This window comes from Zingiber officinale, chromosome 4B (assembly GCF_018446385.1).
Source record: "Zingiber officinale cultivar Zhangliang chromosome 4B, Zo_v1.1, whole genome shotgun sequence".
Classification (NCBI taxonomy): domain Eukaryota; kingdom Viridiplantae; phylum Streptophyta; class Magnoliopsida; order Zingiberales; family Zingiberaceae; genus Zingiber; species Zingiber officinale.
Window position 1 is genome coordinate 27,418,363 of NC_055993.1, and position 22,096 is coordinate 27,440,458.

The window sequence follows — 22,096 nt, forward strand, 5'->3', positions numbered from 1 at the left end:
TAATCACAAAATCCATCCTACTCTCTTGAATATTCCTATTTCCTCTTCAAGATTATCTCTCAAACGTCCTTACACGGGCTTGCACCTGTCACGTGGATCCCTCGGATGATCGAGTGAGAGTTTATCTTTACAAAGTCCACAAAAAATCCAAACAATCAATCAAGAATGAGAATTAAGCACAAATCACCATTAATCATTCAAGATCTAATTGATACAAGCAAGACAATGTCATTGAAACAAGAAAATGGCAAATCCATAAGAGATTACATCAATCCATCATACAAATACTCCCTTAATCATAGAATACAAGATCTACTCCATGAATCGAGGAAGAATATCCGAAGAAATGAAGATTACAAGCATTTCTTAAATCCCCAATCCAAGAAACCAAGAAAAGGGGGAAAGAGAAAACTTATCTACGAAGAAGCCTCGTCTTCGGATCCAATCCTCGCTCCGGAGTCGAAATCGTCAAGAACTCCCTTAGAATCGCCCAGAAATCCTCCCAAGAATGGGAGGAAACCACCAAATCTTGCCTTCTCCCAAAGGGGGAGAGATCCCCTTTCAATTCATGAAGGAGGGTTTAAATAGAGGAGGGAATCGGGCGCCAGATTCACACGGCCATGTCCAGTTCCTTCTCTGCCAAAGCTGCACGGCCGTGTGACTCACACGGCCAGGACCCTTCTGCTCTCTGGAAATGCTACACGGCCGTGTGGTGCACACGGCCACAGCCTGCTTGGTTTCTGGAAACCTCACACGGCCGTGTAGATCCACACGGTCATGTAAGGCTTCTGCTCTGGTTGACTTCAAATCTTGACACGGCCGTGTGAGGTTCACACGGCCATGTCATCTTCCTCTTCTGTTGGTGCCAAACTCCACACGGCCCGAGCTCCATACCAGTGCAGGGACGTGTGAGGTACACGGCCTGGTGCTTTCTCCCTTTGTTTCCTCCAAGGCTTGCCCAAAGATGTAGATTCTTCACCAAATCGACTCCTGTGTACAAAAAATGCACAAAAAGAAGATCTCCGAATCAAAAGAGTAAATATGCTAAAAGGAAAGCTGGAAGTATAAAAATGCATAGATCAAGCATGCTCAAAGTATGTAAATGTGCTTAAAAACATGCATAAAAGAGTATATAATCTACGCACATCAGTCCGTAAGGTAGACGAGCCCTATCAATCCGTCGGTGGATGAGTCCCCGGAGAACCGGCTAATAAATACTCCTTGTGGGTGGAGAAACCTCGCCACAATAGCTTGCAACAGCAATATGGAAATACAAAGAAGAGCAAGAACAAAATACACAATGAATGTACAAATACTCGCTTGCCTTCTCATCGACTGAAGTCCCGGATGAAGCACCAACTTCACGGACGAATGCCAACAAGCAACTCAGTCAAAGAAGCTCACCCGAAGCTTCAGAGCTCAGCAAAGCTCAAGAGCACAGCTTTCAGAAGAACAGCAGCTCAGTTCAGAGGAGGAAGAAGAAGGAAGAAGTAGTCACTGTAGAAGCCCTTGAACTCCTTTTATAACCTGCACTCAACCTGCACTACACCTGCGAAGAACGAAGGCAGAGACTAGCGCCAGAGCCAAGCTGGGCGGACCGATCGAGCATCACCGATCGGTCTAGGTTGATCGATCGGTCGTGGGGACCGATCAGCTCTATGCGATCGGTAAACCGACCGATCAGAATGCTTTCTGCAGAGTTGGCCAACTCTCGCAGATACCCGATCGGTCCCGGACCGATCAAGCTCTCCGATCGGTCCTGCATCGATCGAAGCTCCGTGAGGCACACGATCGCTTCGATCGGTCTCCAGACCGATCCAGGTCTTGGTTTTTGCCCAAACCAAGTCCAAACTAATATCCGGTTAACCTTGACCTCTTGGTACATCATGCTTAGCATCCGGTTACTCCCTTGACCTGCTAAGACTCCCCACCAAGTGTCCGGTCAATCCCTTTGACCCACTTGGACTTTTCTCTTCGTGTCAAGTATCCGGTCACTCCCTTGACCTACTTGACCTTCTCAACACCAGATGTCCGATCACCCTTGATTCATCTGGATTTTCCCTTGCCCGGCTTCACTCACCAGGACTTTCACCTAGCTTCACTCACTAGGGTTTTCACCTGGCTTCACTCACCAGGATTTCCAATCTGCCCAGCTTCACTCACCAGGACTTTCCAACTGCCTGGCTTCACTCACCAGGACTTTCCCACTGCCTGGCTTCACTCACCAGGACTTTCACCTAGCTTCACTCACTAGGGTTTCCACAACTGCCTGGCTTCACTCACCAGGATTTTCCCACTGCCTGGCTTCACTCACCAGGACTTTCCCACTACCTGGCTTCACTCACCAGGACTTATCCGTCTACCTGGCTTCACTCACCAAGACTTTCCAAACTGCCTAACATCCCAGTTAGGACTTCCCAGTCAAGTATCCGGTCAACCTTGACCTACTTGACTCTTCTTCATCCAACCTGATCAGACCCTGATCAGTATCTCTCCGCATGGACAACTGCACCTGCATTGTCCATGTCTACATTTCTTTCTGTATTGTCAAACATCGAAACCATGACCAAGGTTTACGCTTGGTCAACTAGGTCAACCTTGACCTACTGGAAATTGCACCAACACCTATTGTAAATAGACTTTAGACTCGAATATAACTCGAGTTTCATATTTGTAATGTACAAAATGAAGCGGTGGAAGGTCCACTCAAGAAGGAGTTACGAGCAGGATGCTGTCAACACATGGCGGGCAAAGGAGGCGCTTGAAGAAGCCGTTATCCCTAGGTTGACCGTCCAATCTTCTCATTGGCTTGAGAAGATCGTAGTAGGGCCATGACCTTATTACAATTTAATTTGCTTGTGTGTATGTGATGCATGCTAATGTAGGGTAATTAGTGCCTTAATGCATATATGATACACATTCATGATTAGATTAGATCTTAATCAAGTCAACTCGAAATGCCTACCAATTTTTGATACCCATCACTACGTCGATCATTTGTTGTTGTTGAATCTGCCAAAGTAGAGCAACGCATATTATCTTGGTAAGGTGCGGAGGGACAATCTTGGTCCCGCCTATCAAAGCTTGGTTGAGGACAAACTCAATTAGATTGAGTATAACTAGTTAACTCAATTGGATTGGGTAAACAATAGGCATTTTCCAACGCTTGGATAAACAAGAGTTGCATAGAGATGTAATTGATAATTAGTTATCTACCGATCATACTAAGTCTTGGGTGATTTAGTCAAAGCTAACTCAAGGCGTAGTATGATGTGGATCTTGTCCCGTGGGAATTATAGTTAAATTGGTGAAATCTAGTAGTGTGGTTTGACCACATCCATGACTCGATTCTACAAAAGCTCTATAATTCAGTGGGAGCATCATTTATTTAAAGGCCTAATTAAATGATAAGTGGAATATGATATTTACTCTCTGCTTTATTTATGTTGTAGATTGTCATGTCGACAAACACGAACATTTTCTCCCTGCGTTCTATCCTTGACAAGGACAAGCTCAATGGAGCTAATTTCCTGGACTGGTACAGGAATCTAAGAATCGTTCTCACACAACAAAGAAAATTGTACGTCCTGGAGCAGCCCATTCTGGAGGCACCTCCTGCCACTGCCACGCGAGCCGACCGAGATACTTATAAGAAGCATCAAGATGATGCATTAGATGTGTCATGCCTCATGCTCGTAACCATGAACTCTGAGCTTCAGAAGCAACATGAGTTGATGACTGCTTATGATATGGTTGAACATTTTCGTCAACTATATCAAGGATAAGCAAGGCACGAGAGATTCGAGATCTCTAAGGCACTGTTTCAGTGCAAGATGCAAGATGGGACTCCCATAGGTCCATATGTACTCAAGATGATTGGGTACATAGAGAACCTACAGAGGTTGAGATTCCCACTTGGCCAAGAATTGGCCACTGACTTGATCTTGCAATCCTTGCCAGAAAGTTACAGTCAATTTGTCATGAATTACAACATGAATGAAATTGATAAGCCACTTCCTGAGCTGCTAAGCATGTTGCGAACTACTGAGCTCAACCTTAAGAAGCTAAAGCCCAACTCCATTTTGATGGTGCAAAAGCATAAAGGCAAGGGCAAGCCTAAAGGTAAGAGAAAGTCCCAAGCCAAGGGCAAAGGCAAGGTAATGAAACCTAAAGAAGGGGTTGCCAAGGATGCTACCTTCTTCCACTGCAGTCAGACCGGGCACTGGAAGAGGAACTACAAAGGATACCTGGAAGATCTTAAGAAGAAGAGAAATGAGATTTCTACTTCAGGTATATATGTTATAGAAGTCAATCTTTCTATTTCTTCATCGTGGGTATTAGATACCGGATGTGCTTCTCACATTTGTACTAATGTGCAGGCGTTGAGAAATAGCAGGACATTGACGAAGGGTGAGGTGGACCTACGAGTAGGCAATGGAGCATGGGTTGCTGCTATTGTTGTAGGAACTTACTTTCTATCTCTGCCCTCTGGGCTTGTACTAGAATTAGATGAATATTGTTATGTGTCTGCTCTCACAAAGAACATCATTTCAGTTTCTTGTTTAGACAAGAAAAGCTTTTCTTTTATAATAAAGAATAAATGTAGTTCCGTTTATTTGAAAGATATGTTCTATTGTAGTGCACCTCTGATGAACGGACTCTACATTCTAGACTTAGAGAACCCCATCTATAACATAAGTACCAAAAGGTTCAAGTCAAATGAAATGAACCGAACCTATCTCTAGCATTGTCGCTTAGGTCATATAAATGAGAATCGCTTATCCCAGCTCCATAAAAATGGCTTGCTGGACTCATTTGATTTTGAATCATATGAGACATGCGAGTCATGCCTACTGGGCAAGATGACTAAGACTCCCTTTAGTGGACACAGCGAAAGAGCAACTGACTTGTTAGGACTTATACATAGTGATGTATGTGGCCCTTTCAATGTCACTGCCAGAGGTGGTTATAGGTACTTCATTACATTTACTGATGACTTCAGTAGATATAGTTATGTGTATCTGATGACACATAAATCATAATCCTTTGAAAAGTTCAAAGAATTCAAAAATGAAGTACAAAACCAGCTAGGCAAGAGTATTAAAATACTTCGATCAGATCGAGGTGGTGAATACCTTAGCCATGAGTTTCGTGACTATCTAGCTGAGTGTGAGATTCTATCCCAACTCACTCCTCCTGGAACACCACAGTGGAATGGTGTATCCGAAAGGAGGAATCGTACCCTATTAGATATGGTACGATCTATGATGAGTCACGCAGATCTTCCTATATCTTTTTGGGGATATGCTCTAGACACAGCTGCCTTCACACTTAACTATGTTCCATCCAAAGCTGTGATAAAGACACCATATAGGATATGGACTGGGAGAGATGCCCAGATATCTTTTATGAGGATTTGGGGTTGTGAGGCTTACGTTCGACGTCAAGTCTCGGACAAACTGGGACCGAAATCGGATAAGTGCTATTTTATAGGATATCCCAAGGAAATGAAGGGATATTACTTCGACATTCCCAGTCACCACAAAATGTTTGTGGCTATGACTGGGGTATTTCTAGAAAAGGACTTTGTTTCTAGAAAAACCAGTGGGAGTACGTTCGATCTTGAAGAAGTTCAAGATATGGACCATATCACTGAAGCCTTGATGGAAGTTGAACTGGAACCACAAAATGTTATGGATGATGAGGTTGTTGCACAAGGAGTTGAGGAACAACAACCAGTTCAAGTAGACCTACCTTTTCGCAGGTCTGACAGGATACGTCGTCAGCCTGAGAGATACTCATTTCTCTTGTCTGACCATGACGATGTTATGCTCGTTGAGAATGAGCCTACCTCCTATCAGGAAGCTGTGATGAGACCAGATTCTGAGAAATGACTAGAGGTCATGAGATCCAAGATGAAATCCATGTACACCAACGAAGTATGGACTTTGGTTGATCCACCTGAAGGTGTCAAACCCATTGGGTGTAAGTGGGTCTTTAAGAGAAAGACTGACATGGATGGACTTATTACCTATAAGGGTCGTTTGATAGCTAAAGGTTTCAAGCAAATTCATGGTATTGATTATGATGAAACTTTTTCTCCAGTAGCGATGTTTAAGTCCATTCGGATCATGCTTGCTATTGCAGCATACCACGATTATGAGATCTGGCAGATGGATGTCAAAATCGCATTTCTGAATGGAAACTTGCTCGAGGATGTGTACATGACACAACCTGAGAGTTTTGTAGATCCACTGCATACTAGCAGAGTATGCAAGCTACATAAGTCCATTTATGGACTAAAGCAAGCTTCTCAAAACTGGAATCTTCGATTCGATGATGCGATCAAATAATTTGATTTCATCAAGAATGAAGATGAACCCTGTGTCTACAAGAAGGTTGTTGGGAACACAGTTGTCTTCCTTGTATTGTATGTGGATGACATACTACTCATTGGAAATGACATCCCTTTGCTGCAGTCTGTCAAGACTTGGTTGGGGAATTGTTTCTCAATAAAGGACTTAGGTGAAGCAGCGTATATTCTAGGCATAAAGGTCTATAGAGATAGATCTAAGAGATTACTTGGCCTAAGTCAAAGTACATATATTGACATGGTATTACTACGGTTTGCCATGCAGAATTTCAAGAAAGGATTTCTGCCGATGTTATATGGTGTGAGTCTTTCGAAGACTCAAAGTCCCTCTTCTAGAGAGGAGAGAGACCGCATGGATAAGATCCCTTATGCTTCAGCCATAGGATCTATCATGTACGTCATGCTATGTACTCGCCCTAATGTTTCGTATGCTTTGAGCATGACGAGCAGATACCAGTCAGATCCAGGAGAATGTCACTGGATAACAGTCAAGAATATTCTTAAGTACTTGAGAAGGACTAAAAAATATTTCTTGATATTTGGAGGCGATAGCGAGCTAGCTGTAAAGAGTTACAGTGATGTCAGCTTCCAAACTGATCATGATGATTATAGATCACAATTTGGGTTCGTGTTTTGCTTGAATGGTGGTGCTGTGAGCTGGAAGAGTTCGAAGCAGGACATAGTTGCTGATTCTACAACTGAGGCTGAGTATATTACTGCATCAGAGGCAGCAAAGGAGGCAGTTTGAATCTGCAAGTTCATTATTAAGCTTGGGGTGGTTCCTAGCATAGCAGATCCTATAGAGCTCTATTGTGACAACAATGGAGCAATTGCGCAGGCTAAGGAACCTCACTCACACCAACGGACCAAATACATACTACGGCGCTTCCATCTCATTCGAGAGATCATCGATAGAGGAGATATGAAAATTTGCAGAGTACCCACAGAGGCTAACATAGCTGATCCCTTGACCAAGGCTTTGGCACAGAGAAAGTATGATGGTCACACTAGGTCATTGGGTGTTAGAGCCTACACTGATTGACACTAGTGCTAGTGGGAGATTGTTAGTGAGAGGCCTAGAGCCGATCATGTGATGATTGTAGTATGGACTCTGTAAGACCGATGCGGCCGGCTAGAAGGGGGGGTTGAATAGCCCTGAGTAAAACACAACCCTTTCTCGGACAATTAAGCTAACACTTGAAAAAAAATAGATTAATCAGAAAATAAAGCATAAAAACGAGGCACCGGTTTTGACTTGGTTACAACCGGGGAGGTTGTTAATCCAAGGAAGATTGTTGCACTAAAAACTCCTTCAGGCGGAGAAGCCTCGTTTACAACAGTGTAGGCACAAAAAGAAAGAAGCTAATCAAAGCAATGGAAGCACACAAGTGTTGTTACAATTTCTGAACTGATGAAAAGCTTCTGGACCAAGGCTGTATTTATAGCCTTGGTCGGGGCGCCTAGAAAGGTTCCGGGCGCCCTGGGGGGATAAATTTTATCCCTCAATATTCAGATCGAGATAATTCTCGATCTGGTCAACATTACCATTCCGGGCGCCCCGGATGGGTCCAGGCGCCCCGGTCAGTTCCGGGCGCCCCGGACCCCGAAAGTCAACACAGTTGACTTTTTCATCCGGGACCGCTTCTCTGGTTCAGTCCCGCTTCGGTCCGGTTCTTCCGCTCCGGATCCGGTCGTTTGGGTGATCTCTGCCTTCCGGAAAAGGGCTCACCCGAACCCAACTTCCGGTCTTCTCGAGTGTGCTTCCCTCCGGCTTCTCGTCCCTCGGAATTGCCGCGTGTTTCCTTCTCGTCCGCCAGCGTACTCATCCGCAGTCTTCGTCCCTCGGTCGTCGACCTTCTCGCTAGCTGCGTCTCTTGCTCCCCGAGCAATCTTCCGCTCCGGCTTTCGTCCCTCGGAACCACCGCGCGCTTCCTTCTCGTCCACCGGTGTACTCTTCCGCAGCACCTCGTCCCTCGGACTGCCGTCCTTCTCGCTAGCTGCGTCTTCCACTCGACTACCTGTGTTCCTAAGCTCCTGCACACTTAGACACAAGGTTAAATACACAGGACCTAACTTAACTTGTTGATCACACCAAAACAACCTTGGGGTTCCAACAATCTCCCCCTTTTTGGTGTGATCAACCCAAGTTAAGCTAGGGTTAAAATAGACATAAAATTGAATTAAGTAAATTAACTTAAATTGCAATTTAAGTGCAAAAAGATAGAAAAAAAAAAATTAAATTCTATCTACCTCCCCCTAGACTTATACTTTCCCTTCTCCCCCTTTAATCACAAAAAAATGGGGTTCCAAGAAAAATAATCTAAGGGTTAAAGACTTAGAAAATTTTTTTAAAAAAATCTAAGTTTTTAAGAAATTTAGAAAAATTTTCTAAGTAATTAAAGCTGAGATTTCTAGTTTCAAGAAAAAAGTTCTTAACTTAGGAAAAAATAATTTTGAGAATATTTCTAAGTATAAAAATCAAAAAAAATTCTAAGTAGGTAAATTGAAATAAAATGTTTTGAATAACCTTTTTCAAGCACTAATTAATTCTTGTATTAATGCTTCATTAGTAAGTTAATTAAACATTTATTTCAATATTTTGGCTTCCAGGTCGTGGCGAGGCACTAGGCCTTCTTGGTTATTGGAGCAACAACCACTTCCTTAGACAAAGCCTCATAAAGAAATTCTTTATTTAATTTTCTCACTTAAAGCGCTAATTTTACTTTTAAAATTAATTTAAGCATGATTTAGGAACCCAATATAGGTTCCAACCTACTGGATTAACTAAAAAGTTTTTAGGGACATATTTTCTAGAGATATTTTTAATTTGTCCCTGGTGATATCTATAATGCCAATTCAAATTATTGAACCTTCTAAAATTGGTTTTAGATGTGCAAGCAGAGTTTTTCAAATTTTCTACATGAAAAATTAAATTTTGAATTTCTAATTTTAATTTTTCATTTTCTAAATTTGATTTATCTAGCATTTCTAACGGACAAGATGTAGCTAATATTGCTTTTAAATCTTTATTTTCATTTTCTAATTTACAGCAATCTTTTGTTAAAATTTTAATGAATTTAAACATTTTATTAGGAGGAAGAGATCGTACCTCACTTACCTTGTCGATCTCGTTGTCGGTTTCTCCCCCTGAACTGCTGCTCTCTTCGGACGTGGCTCCCCCTTCATTGATGCTTTCGATGCTCATTTCGGAAGAGCTTGATTCGCAGTCGTCGTCTTGATGACTTGCCATTAACGCGAGCCCGGAGAACTCCTTGACTTCTGATTCCGACGACGTATCGTCCCACGTCGCTTTTAGGGCCTTGCGATTTTGGATAGGCTTCTTACCCTTGTCCTTCCCGTTGTTCTTTAGTTTAGGGCAATTGTCCTTGACGTGCCCTTCTTCATCGCAATGGTAGCAGCGGATGGTTCTTTTCTTTCTTCCCTGCGGATGGTTAGATTTCCTAGATTTACAAATATTTTTAAATCGTCTTACCATCATTACCATTTCCTCGTCGTCGAGAGAAGATTCTGACTCAGGTTCGTCTCTCGAAGCTTTAAGGGCGACATTATTCTTGGGCTCCTTCGGACCTGCACATCTTGACTCATGCACTTCAAAAGTTGAAAAGAATTCGTCTAATGAAATTTTTTAGATTTTTGAAATGTAAAAGGCATCTACTAGTGATGCCCATTTTGAGTTTCTAGGAAAGGAATTTAGGGCATACCTTAGCGAATCTCGGTTACTTACCTCTTCTCCGAGATTCGTAAGTCTGGTGATGAGTTCCTGAATCCTCGAGTGTAGATGTGCAATTGTTTCACCTTCTTCAAATCGGAGGTTTGTAAGCTGGTTACGAAGTAAATCCCGTCTTGCAAGTTTGGCTTCGGATGTTCCTTCGTGTAACTCAAGGAATTTATCCCAAAGCTCCTTTGCCAAGTTGTAGGTACCGACTCGATTGACTTCTTGTGTTGGAAGTACACTTAGCAGATGAAATTCTGCTTTCTTGTTTGCCACGTGGTTAGCCTGCTCCTTCTTTGACCATTGATTTCTTGCTTTACCCTCTGGTGCTTCATAGCCAAATTCCATTGTTAATAATAAATCATAATCTGTTTCAAGAAATACCTCCATTCGCTTTTTCCAGCTAGCGAAGTCCCCTTCGAATTTTGGTGCGTGGATTTTGGATCCGGCCATCTTGTTGCTTCGTTCGGCGGTTAGTCCTCCTGAAGCGCCTCGGCTCTGATACCACTTGTAAGACCGATGCGGCCGGCTAGAAGGGGGGGTTGAATAGCCCTGAGTAAAACACAACCCTTTCTCGGACAATTAAGCTAACACTTGAAAAAAAATAGATTAATCAGAAAATAAAGCATAAAAACGAGGCACCGGTTTTGACTTGGTTACAACCGGGGAGGTTGTTAATCCAAGGAAGATTGTTGCACTAAAAACTCCTTCAGGCGGAGAAGCCTCGTTTACAGCAGTGTAGGCACAAAAAGAAAGAAGCTAATCAAAGCAATGGAAGCACACAAGTGTTGTTACAATTTCGAACCGATGAAAGCTTCGGACCAAGGCTGTATTTAGAGCCTGGAAAGGTTCCGGGCGCCCTGGGGGATAAATTTTATCCCCAACGTTCAGATCGAGATAATTCTCGATCTGGTCAACATTACCATTCCGGGCGCCGGAAGGGTTCCGGGCGCCCCGGATGGGTCCAGGCGCCCCGGTCAGTTCCGGGCGCCCCGCCCCGATCCGCTCGTTTGGGTGATCTCGCCTTCCGGAAAAGGGCTCACCCGAACCCAACTTCCGGTCTTCTCGAGTGTGCTTCCCTCCGGCTTGAATCATTGCGTGTTTCCTTCTCGTCCCGCCAACATACTCATCCGCAGTCTTCGCCCCTCATGCCGACCTTCTCGCTAGCTACGCCTCTTGCTCCCGAGCAATCTTCCGCTCCGGCGTCCCTTGGAACCACCGCGCTTCCTTCTCGTCCAGGGTACTCTTCCGCAGCTCCTCGTCCCTCACGGGTCATCCTTCTCGCTAGCTGCGTCTTCCACTCGAGTACCTGTGTTCCTAAGCTCCTGTACACTTAGACACAAGGTTAAATACACAGGACCTAACTTAACTTGTTGATCACACCAAAACAACCTTGGGGTTCCAACAGACTCGATGTATCATATTCCTATATTTATAAAGGCATTTCTTTATGGTTATTATACTTACTTGTATTGGTGCCAAATAACTGAGTATAATAGCATCTCTGCACTACAACAAAAACCCTCATAGACATCGGTTTTCCACCGGTGTTTATTACATTTTCGACCGATGTCTATGAAGGCGATGTAAAAAAGTCTGCCATTTTAGATATCGGTTTAAAACCGGTGTAGTATCACTTAACGACACCGGTGTTCGAATCGGTTATTAACCGGTGTAGTATCATTTAACGACACTGTTTCATCAACGGTGTAAAATCGATGTAATATTAGTTAATAACACCGGTTTAATAGCGGTGAAAAATCGATGTAATATCAGTATTTTTTAACAGTACAAATTTGATTTCCGAAACAGTAACCAAAAAAATACACAAATATTCACAAATTACACAAATATTCTTCATTCAACATTATCCATAAAATACACAAATATTCACAAATTACATAAATATTCTTCTTACAACAGTATCCATAAAATACACAAATATTCTTTTTACATCAAAAGCTAATGGATATCATAATCAAGGTAGAACATTCTTTTAACAACACATCAAGGTAGAACCGCACTTCAAATGTAATCTAGCATGCATTCAGCCCACTCGAACCGCACTTCATCAATTTCAACTCTGGAGTACTTGAGATTTGTAAACTGTAAAAACACATAAATAATATATTAGTAAACCAAGACTAAAAATCATAGTTGAAAAAGCAGTAAGAGCATCAGGTAACAAGATGACTAATTGGAATGCTTAAAAAGAGAAACATTCATCAATTGGATCTTCAGTGGTTCACAAGGTATCAGAAAGTTGAATTTGTAGTCACAAATGAAGTAAAAGAATCATATTCAGCTGTCAAAAGATAACTAGGTCCATGCTCTTAGAGAGAACCATACAAAACAAAATGAAAGGTTTCGAACATAAAAAAATTTTAAAAAAAATGTTAGCCATGCCAAGACTGAGATCACTCATCTATCTATCATTTCAACCTAATAAATTAGTTACTTTGGTTTTGCAAAGTCTCCCAATTGTGTAGGAACCTCATTATCTTTTATCCCAAGTTCAGAGAAGAAGAATATCAGAACGTTTGTTCAAGTTTGCAGACACACTAGCCTCATTAAATTTGCAAATGCACAACACTTGTACATACAGTGAGAAAGGAACTACAAATTCTATGGGTACATGATTAGAGTGTTAGTCCTTCATTGACAATAATAGATAAAAGCTCATACACTGATAACCGTTAGTGTGTGTTTGCAAAGAACTCACTGTAGCAGTTCGCCTCTCACTGAAGCATTTGGACTTCTGTAGTTCCTTGTAGAGTTCACCTTTAGCTACATATTTCAGTATCAAGTAAACTCGAGTCTGTGATACAAAGGAGAATCTAGGTCAACTGAGGTGGCATAAACAAAATTCAGGTTCAATATGCCTACAATCTTTATAAGTCAAGATAGAGCCGAACCTGATCATAGAAGTAACCATAAAAGATATTTCAAATTTAATCAATAATGTAATTCTCTTACCCAGTTTAATCAATAATTTAATCAATAATGTAATTTAATCAATAATCTTTGGACCAGTATGGCTTTGGGTTTCAATTTTTACCGGTTGAACCTGACAATCTAGACAAATTTTGCAAACACGGCTATATGATCATGTACACAAATGTGGCATGGTATTGACTAATTCAGTAGTGTTTCCTAGAATAGATGAATTATGCTTGAAGCATGTCCCATTTCTAGATGAATTTATCATTCTAATACTCATCATCTAAAATAGAAGGGAAAAAAAAGGCCACATGCAGAAAGTCCACATAAGGAAAAAAAACCTAGCTAGAAAATTTGCCCAAGGAATATAACTTCAGCCTGTAAACACCATATTGTTATAGCAAAAATACAGTAGTGAGACAGAACCAACAATTGAGTTATTGGAGATGGATACCAGCCATTCCCTATGACCTTGATGACTGTTATCACCATCATGGACTTTCACTGCTACTTGAAGGGGTTGCAACCCATCCCTGAGATCTTCGTTGATCAAACCTTTGTAAACTCTACCAAATCCTCCAACACCCAAAACATGATCCTGCCTAAAATTCCCTGTGATTAGCTTCAGCTCACTGAAAGTGAAGGCTATGAGGGGATTTACTGCTGTATCCTGTCGTAAATCCTCAACTTCCTCAGGGTTTGAAGGCAGTTTGCTACCTTCCTTCTCCTCTTGTCTCACAACATGTGTCTGGAGTCTTGGGCATTCTGTTGATGGACAAAACAAGCTTTTACAACCCATGCTTTCTTTGGTGTATCTAACATGCATTAGTACAACACAAGCTAAAACCTGACTATTTGTACTAAGGCATAAACACGATTATCAAAAGAAAACATTGTTAAATCTGTTTCCCCCAAAAGATACAAAGTCTATAATGGTTTCAGGTCAAAAATTCACAAGCAACTTTAAAGAATACAAGGAAAACCATGTGTCTATTCCTTACTTGCAAAACCCCAGAGAACAAATAGGAAGTTTCTTTATCAAACTTAGCACGTATCTACTTTGCTCTTTAGCAAAATATCACAACTTTAGCTACTAAAAAATAAGTATAAGAAACAAAAAATCAACTCTCAGAGACAACCAAATCACTGGAGTTAAAAAAGAGGAGACCCACCTGACTTCGAACTGGATGACACTCCGTAGACGGATGTCTTCCCTCTGACCTAGCAGTTACCCATTAATTATCCAGGAACTACCAATACAACTCACCAGGCGCGAGATCAGCCAAAGATGATCTTTTTCACAAGTAGGGTTGAGGACAGAGATAGGAAGGCATCCACGATCAAAGCTCACTCCTTTCAGTGGAGGAAGCGCACGGGGCTGCTGCTCTTGCCTCGCTACAGATTTTTCCTTGGTGCCAGACCGTGCGATAGTGCCCAAATTGTTCACCAGATCTCCTTGGTGCCAAACCGTGCGATAGTGTCCGGTTTTAGTATTGTTCTTGATGAACACTTTCCATGGGCGGATAGGGTGAGAGGAGGCCTACGTTTTCAGTCACGAAAAGGTAAGGTTTGAAATCATTGAAAGCACAGAGGTGGAGGAGACGTCGAGAGGAGATGGGTGTTCAGGTCGCTGGGATGTGGTCCGCCTCCACGACGCCGTCGCAGGCCGCCGTCTTCGCTGCCGTTGTCTCCACCGTTGGGTCCGGCAAGCGGTAGGGCATTGTGGGCTGCACGTTCCTTGGGGCTGGCGAATCGGCCAGGCTACTGTGGACTCGGTTGATGGAGGTTGGGGGAGGCAGAGGAAGGCAGCCGCTTGGACATGGCTTTTTACGCCGCCGTGCCTTCGGCGCCAGGACCGAGTGCTTCCCTTCTAGCGGCGTCGATGATGGTCGGGCGGAGGAGGATAATGTGGAGGAGTTTGCTTAGAGGTTGGAGGAATCGATTCTCGAGCTTCAGCAGCAACAAGGAAATGGAGGAGACACATCCCTGTTCTCTTCTTCCTTTTGCCTCAACACAAGCTCGCCGCCGTCGTTGAGCAAGCAAGAGCCTTCAACGGAGCCCCCATGGGTGCCGGTGAGGCCGGAGCCGCCGGACTGGCCCGGCCAGATCGTGCCGGCGAGCGTGGAGAAGAAGCAGGTGGTTTTGATCTTCCTCATCGATCCAAGATCCAAGAAGGGGAAGAGATCCAGTAAGGGAAAGAGGGAGATGATGCTGAGAGAGATGGTTAGGAGGTTTAGGTTTAGGTTTAGACTGAGAGAAGCGGCGTGATATTGGTTTAGGTTTGGAGGGAACTTTGTGAAGTGTTGTAAATTTTGGCTGGTGGAAAAATTAAATTATTTTTTTTTGATTCATTAACACCGGGTTTTAAAAATCGCTGTTAAAACCGGTGTCTATTAACAAAAAAAGGCGCTTATAGACATCGGCTAAAAAACCGATGTCTATGAGCGCAAATCTGTGCTCATAGACACCGGTTTTTGGAAAAATCGGTGTAAAATATTCAAAGACATTGGTTTTTGCTTAAAACTGTTGTTGTTCCACCGATGTCTATGAGGGTTTTTCTTGTAGTGCTGAGTAGAAGGTTTTTATCTATATCAATCAATTGGTTGAATTGATAGTGAGATGATATAGAGAAAACTACTCTTAATCATTCCTAGTCAAGTATTAACATTCAGGGACAATGTTAATGCGATGAGACTAGCATGTAGGTCAACTCGATAACTTGATCTCACAAGTCATGGATATTAGATATCAAGTTGACACATGGGTATGCATTGGAGAATGTATACTGAATGACCTGCCATGAGAAAGTATCATGGATCGTTATATGAGTGTCATATACTTTCTCATGTGACTATTAGTATGACTATCAGTCCTTGGACCTGAAGTCACCATGGTTCCCTACATAATGAGTTGCATACTTTGGCTTTGTCAAACGTCACCCGTAAATGGGTGGACTATAAAGGCGATTACTGGGTATGTAACAAATTATGTGGAGGAATGTGAGTGATGTAGATGGGATCTATCCCTCCTATATGACGGGAGTGACATCATTATTCTTGATAGAGTGAGACCACTAAGTGCATGGTCATGCCCAAATAAATCAATATGAGATATTGAGCTCATTTGATTAGAGTGAGTCTACTTGGAGTTCAAGATATAGATTGATCAGAGGATGACACGGTCTATGCCTCAATTGATCAATCTAGATGTCATGTATAAAAGGACATTGTCACATATTGTGTGTCACAATTAGTAGTCACAAAGGTAATGTTGGATCTCAAAATTCTTGTAACTTGGGTAGTAATGATGTGTTGCTAGATACCGCTCATTACTTATGTTTCTAAATGAGTTTAGGAGCATTGCCAACGTTACAAGAACCTATAGGGTCACACACAAAGGGCAGTTAGATGGAGATTAGGTTCATATGATGGACCAAGAGGATTAGGTTCATGTGATGAACTAAATTGGATTAAGAGTAATCCAAATTAGACTAATTGAGTTAGACTCAATTTGATTTATATGTCGAATGAGTCTAATTTAGACTATGATTCATTGAGTCAATTTAATTCAATGAATAGAGATTCATTAAATTAAATTGACTTGAATCAAAGGTTAGATTTGATCAACCATGGGAGATAAGAGGTCAAGTTTGACTTGACTTGATAGGGAAGATGAAGGGTCAAGTTTGACTTGACCAAATGTCATTTCATTATGACTTGGCATGGGCCGGCCAATGATGATGTTCCACATCATCAAGGCTACATCATTGTGTACCACCTCATGAGGGAGACCAAGAGCCATGACTCTTGGTATTACATGGAGGTTTAAAACCTCTCAAGAGTGGCTGGCCACATTAAGTGAATTCAAGGGGTGTGAATTCAAGGCTTGATCTTCTTCCTCTCTTCTTCTTCTCTCCCTCTCCTTTATTGCCGAAACCTCTCAAGGGTGCTAGCACACTCTAAGTGGTTTTTCTCCACCTTTTGTTCGTGTGGATACGTGTAGAGGAGTGTACACTTGACACTCTACGAGATCCGGCAACCATTTGGACGAGCGGGATAAGCGAAGGGCATCGCTACAAGGGTAAAACATTTTTCCATGTAGATCTAAGGTAGATCTAGTGTAGACAAACATGTACATGAATTTTTATTTATTTTCACACGGATATGTGGCTAACCTCGAGATTTCTACAACGTAAAAAATGATTTTTACGGCTCGAATTGCTAACATTATGTTTAGTCAATGTTGAATGATCGACCTATCAGTCAACTTGTGTCCAATCTAGTCAATTGTTTAGTTGAGAGCCAACTTTCTCACTTTAGTTTGAGACAACTCATCAGTCGACTAACCTTTTAATTGACTAGATATAATTATCACTTGGTTGACACATTGACTCAAGCCACTTCTAAGGATGACTTCATGCCTAATTCTAATTTCCTTTATTCCCCAAGGTACGTGTTCATACAAACTCTCCTCATAAAGTTTAACCAATAGGCTTTTCAAGCCTCCTATACTTCTCTGCGCTAACAAACTTCTTGCTTCCAGAACTTCTTTATCTTGCATAACATCCCGCCTTTATTGACTTTCTGAGACTTTGTTATGCCTAACATCTAGTCCTTATTGACGTATTAAAACTTCCTCTGTCAAACTCTTTGATGTCCAACCTCTTTGGACTTTCTTCATACCAATTATGCCTACTTGGATTTTTATATGCCAAGTGCCTACTTGGATTTTTATATGCCAAGTGCCTACTTGGATTTTTCGTATTTTGGACTCCCTTTATTATACCTGCACTCCATATTGTTAAATTGATCTACATCTTGCATATGAGATTAACTAAGCTTTTCATTTAGCCCTCAATTCATGCTAAACAAACCTAATTACTCCTTTCCCTACTTAGCACAACTTAAGCTAAACCACATTATAAAGCCAACGACAATTCATAAACATAAAAGATTAAACTAATACAATTCAAAATATCAAATGCTAATATTGAGCACACGAAAAGTACAATAAAATTTTTAAGGTGTTATAGTTGCTCCGTACATAATGGATTAGTTAAAATGAGAGGAAAATAAAATACTAAATTATAACTACTAGTCTGGATGGTCGACACAAAATGAAATGTGATCCTTGATGGCCGATATACGTATCTAACTAGATGTGGCCCATTTGCAATAATCCATAGTAAAATAGGCGGACTCAAGTAAATAAATGTGACTACTAGCACAAAGACATTGGTTACTTGGTTAATGTGACAACCATGGCCTCCGGAGGCATGGTGCCATGGTTAGACTCTCCAATAGATTGATATTGTCAGTATGCTCCTGGTCAATAGGATGCATCTACATGATCTCATCTCGAGCTAGCTAAGTCATCTTGCCGAGTAACCATTTGTCTAGGTCACACTTGGCCAAGCTACCAAACTAATATAACAGTCCTAAGTCGAGCAGGTTGGATCTCCCAACCTGTCACTGGTCTGACCTTCCTGTCGCAGATCCGACCTCTCGACCTCCTGAGCTGCCAGGCAGTTGGTCTGACCTCTCGAGCTGTTGAGTGCATAATTGGGCATTTGAGTGCCGAGCACTCAAGCACCACGAGTCTGAATGAGTTGTGATTCCGAACTCAGATGAAGGCAGTTTGATGCAGCGGTTACCATGGTGCCAGTTGCAAAGAGGCGCGTCCCTTGGGGTTCTCTTCATGAGGTGCATCCCTTGAGTTACTAAGGAGGATTCTCTTTACTATCTCATCTGATTTACTCATTTTTATTATTTCTTCTTTTCATTATATACTATTTGGGGTTTCATGATAATTTAGACATCGCGAGGGGCCTCGGATAAATCCCGACGAGCTCTTTGATACGTGTTATTTTTCATAGAGTCGAAAACATTACGAGGAAATAAAAAGCTTCAACGTCATCGTTTCATGGTGCGATATAAATTTTTGCCACCGTATCATTGCTACTTGGCGAGAGGTATATTTTTACTTCATCACTGACAAAAAGGAATCATGAGTTAATTCTCCTCAACGAGCTCAATTTATAATTTTCAAGTTACAACAAATTACTTGCATCTAAAAATGGTTCAATTGTTTTGTAAAAGAACTTGAACTAGTCATCTATGCCAGTCACGCCACCCTCTTTCACGCGCTTGAATATTAGTAAAATAGTGAAATAACACCCCTTGAAACAAAGGAAAAAAATTAAAATAAATATACACTACTCTCGATGGACAACAACATAAACAAGCATCAAGCGTAATGGGACGACAACATAAGCAAGCAAGCAAGCAAGCATCCAAGTGTAATATAATGCTACAACATATATAAGCAAGCATTAAAAAAAAAATTGACTCGCTAATTCACAACGAGATGAAAAATGAAGAGAATAAATCAGAAAAACCCGAACAGAAGCCAACATCAAGCACATATAAGAGCTACTCCACTTGTATCCCCGAGTCGTACACATCATTGGCTCTCCAAAACTCAGGGATGTCATTGGGCGGCACTAACCACGTCTCCACTCTGTCTTCTTCTCCGCTCAGTAGCATTCTGACGGAGAGTGGTCCTTCTGGAGGTGATCCCATGGCCCATACTGCTCCATGGCTTCTCTCCACCAACTTACAGCTTAAACTCTCAGTCTGCAATATAATATTTCAATTTGCAGCAGATTACTAGTAGCTAGCAGCTAGCTAGCTAGCGGCATCGAGTTAATTAGTAATTATCTAATTGAAATTTGCATAGTTAATTAATTATGTCGGAACAAAAACACAGTTGTTAATTAGGAGCTTAATGGGGATGCAGGCAGCACCTCACAGAGCTGCACTGCCACTATGTCTCGGTCTCCTTGCTGAAACCAAATTTGGAAGGCAAAGTAGTAGGGGAAGTCTGCGCTGTGATCCATCTTGAAGGTTATGTTCTTGTTTGGATAGCTACAAGAAACCCTGGGCGCGCGAATTCGAAGAAAACTTAAATAAAACAAACTACAATTTCCATTCGATTCCAAATTAAATTAAATTATTTCGCAGATTGTATAAGTGGTAGGAATTAATAATGGTTGCGCATGCACCGGCGATACTCGACGTCGACGACGCCAAGAGCCACAAGCAAGGTACCGGCGTAGGCGCTCTGGCCGAGGTTAGCAAACGCATGCATGCTGAGAATAAAATCTGCACCGTCGCTAGCTCCGTGGTCGGTGATGACGACAGTAACACCTTCCCTCGAGCAGTATCTCCTGTTAGTGCATCTCACCTACAGATCAGTAGTACATTAGTACTTATCGATACGATCTATAAGACTATATATGTGACAGGGTTAATTAACCTGATAGCACGCACCGCAACCAACCCCATCTCTATAAAGTTTTGCTGATGCAGAGACATCCCCACCATAGAGTGTTGCTCCCATGACCCCGTACTCGCATGCTCCGGCTGATGAAGAAGGTAACATAATTAATGCATAACACAAGAATTAATTAGACTTCAAAAGTCGAAGGAGCACTAGAATCACTTTCTGTTCCTTGGTGTTCGGAGTTGGAATAGTAAACAGCCCTGGTTCGGCCGAAGCAAGTGCTGCACGAGGTGCCTGCGGTAGTAGTACTTGCAGGAGCATATTGGAGGATGATGATCAGTGAAAAGAAGATGAGGAAGAAATGCTCTGTGCAAGGGCAGCCCATTTTAATCAAATTAATTAATAAATACAAGGCTAGCTGCTGAAGCAGATCATCGAAGCAGCTGGAAGACAGTACTGGTTCTATATATAGTCCAACTGAGGAGGAGGCACATGAAAATAACCAATAGATCGATTGCTAGCTAGCTCTTTCGTCTGCCTTAATTACCTTAAACATATTTCTATGATTTCATTAGCAAGTGCTGATCGAGCTAGCAAACAGTACTGATTTCTAGTAGCTAGCTATATTGCACAAATTTCAATGATTTCATTAGCAAGTGCTGATCGAGCTTTACTATTCTATTATACCTTTTGTTGATAATGAAATGGCAATGCATGGTTGCAGTAATTATGACCCAGCCCATTATACAAATACATGATATAAAGAACATACTTCACTTTAAGCACCTCTCGTAGTCATATAAACCAGCAAAAAGCATTGCAATTGTAATTTTGTTTTGAAGAAAAAAAAATACAGATGGGAAACTATATTGAATATTGATACGGTGCATAATGGCGGAGTCCGATAAAATCGTGACAATCAGAAGTCAAGAGGATGTGACAGTCAGAAGTCAAGATGACGTGACAGTCAGAAATCAAGATGACGTGGTGGTCAGCAGAGAGGAAGTAGGACCGTGTGACGACGTCAGCAACACAGTTCCCGGTCGGGTTCTCACAGACCAGGACCCCAGATCTGATGCGCCCTGGTCTAAGACATAGAGGGTAGACAAGGTAATACCTAGCCGGGATTTGACTGGTCAGGTTTTCACGGCTTGATTACGTCTAGGTCTGGTTCTCTCATCAAGTTAATTCCTAATCAGCCAACTCCCAATCGGCTCTTGAACGATCTCACCACAACTCCTGACCCTTCAAGGTTTAGGCTAGGAGTTATACCCGACAGATCAGTCTGAACTGCCCTATTCATACTCGGTCGGGCCAGAAGGTCGGGACAGAAGGTGCTACACGATAATAAGAGCAGGGAATCGTAACCGTCTGTCAGAGAATAACTATTGAATATTAGGAAATATTCCAACGGTTTGCGGTCATCTGCGAATGAAACCTTTCTTCAGTCTCTAGGAGGATGACACGTGTTCTCCATCACTTGACAGACCCTGACACCCGACATTCTTTGACATCGATCAGTCTTCAGAGGTACGCACTGTCATATAAAAAGGGAGGTCCTCTCCCTTGCGCAAGTACGCTCTCTCACACATGCATCCACACTTGTTTTCTACTTTTCTTTCTCGTTCGTACACTGTTCTTTTAGGGAAAAAGTACTTGACTTGAGCGTCGGAGGGCCTGCTCTGGGGACTTTTTTCCTGGTTTCTGGCTTCTAATGTCCCGTGTTTTTGTCTGAGTGTGTGCAGAGTTCAAGTATCACTGGTGCA

The 22,096-nt window shown here is 42.0% G+C and overlaps 1 protein-coding gene across 1 annotated transcript; it reads right to left on the reverse strand.

Annotated features, from left to right (window-relative positions):
- Positions 1–19,477: 19,477 nt before the first annotated feature.
- Positions 19,478–20,715, reverse strand: LOC121978171 (expansin-like B1). Its single transcript, XM_042530548.1, has 5 exons — positions 20,550–20,715; positions 20,364–20,470; positions 20,110–20,291; positions 19,852–19,984; positions 19,478–19,681 (listed from the first exon to the last, which is right to left on the reverse strand). Exons 1-5 carry the CDS (start codon positions 20,713–20,715, stop codon positions 19,478–19,480), a joined length of 792 nt encoding a protein of 263 aa, XP_042386482.1.
- Positions 20,716–22,096: the final 1,381 nt, after the last annotated feature.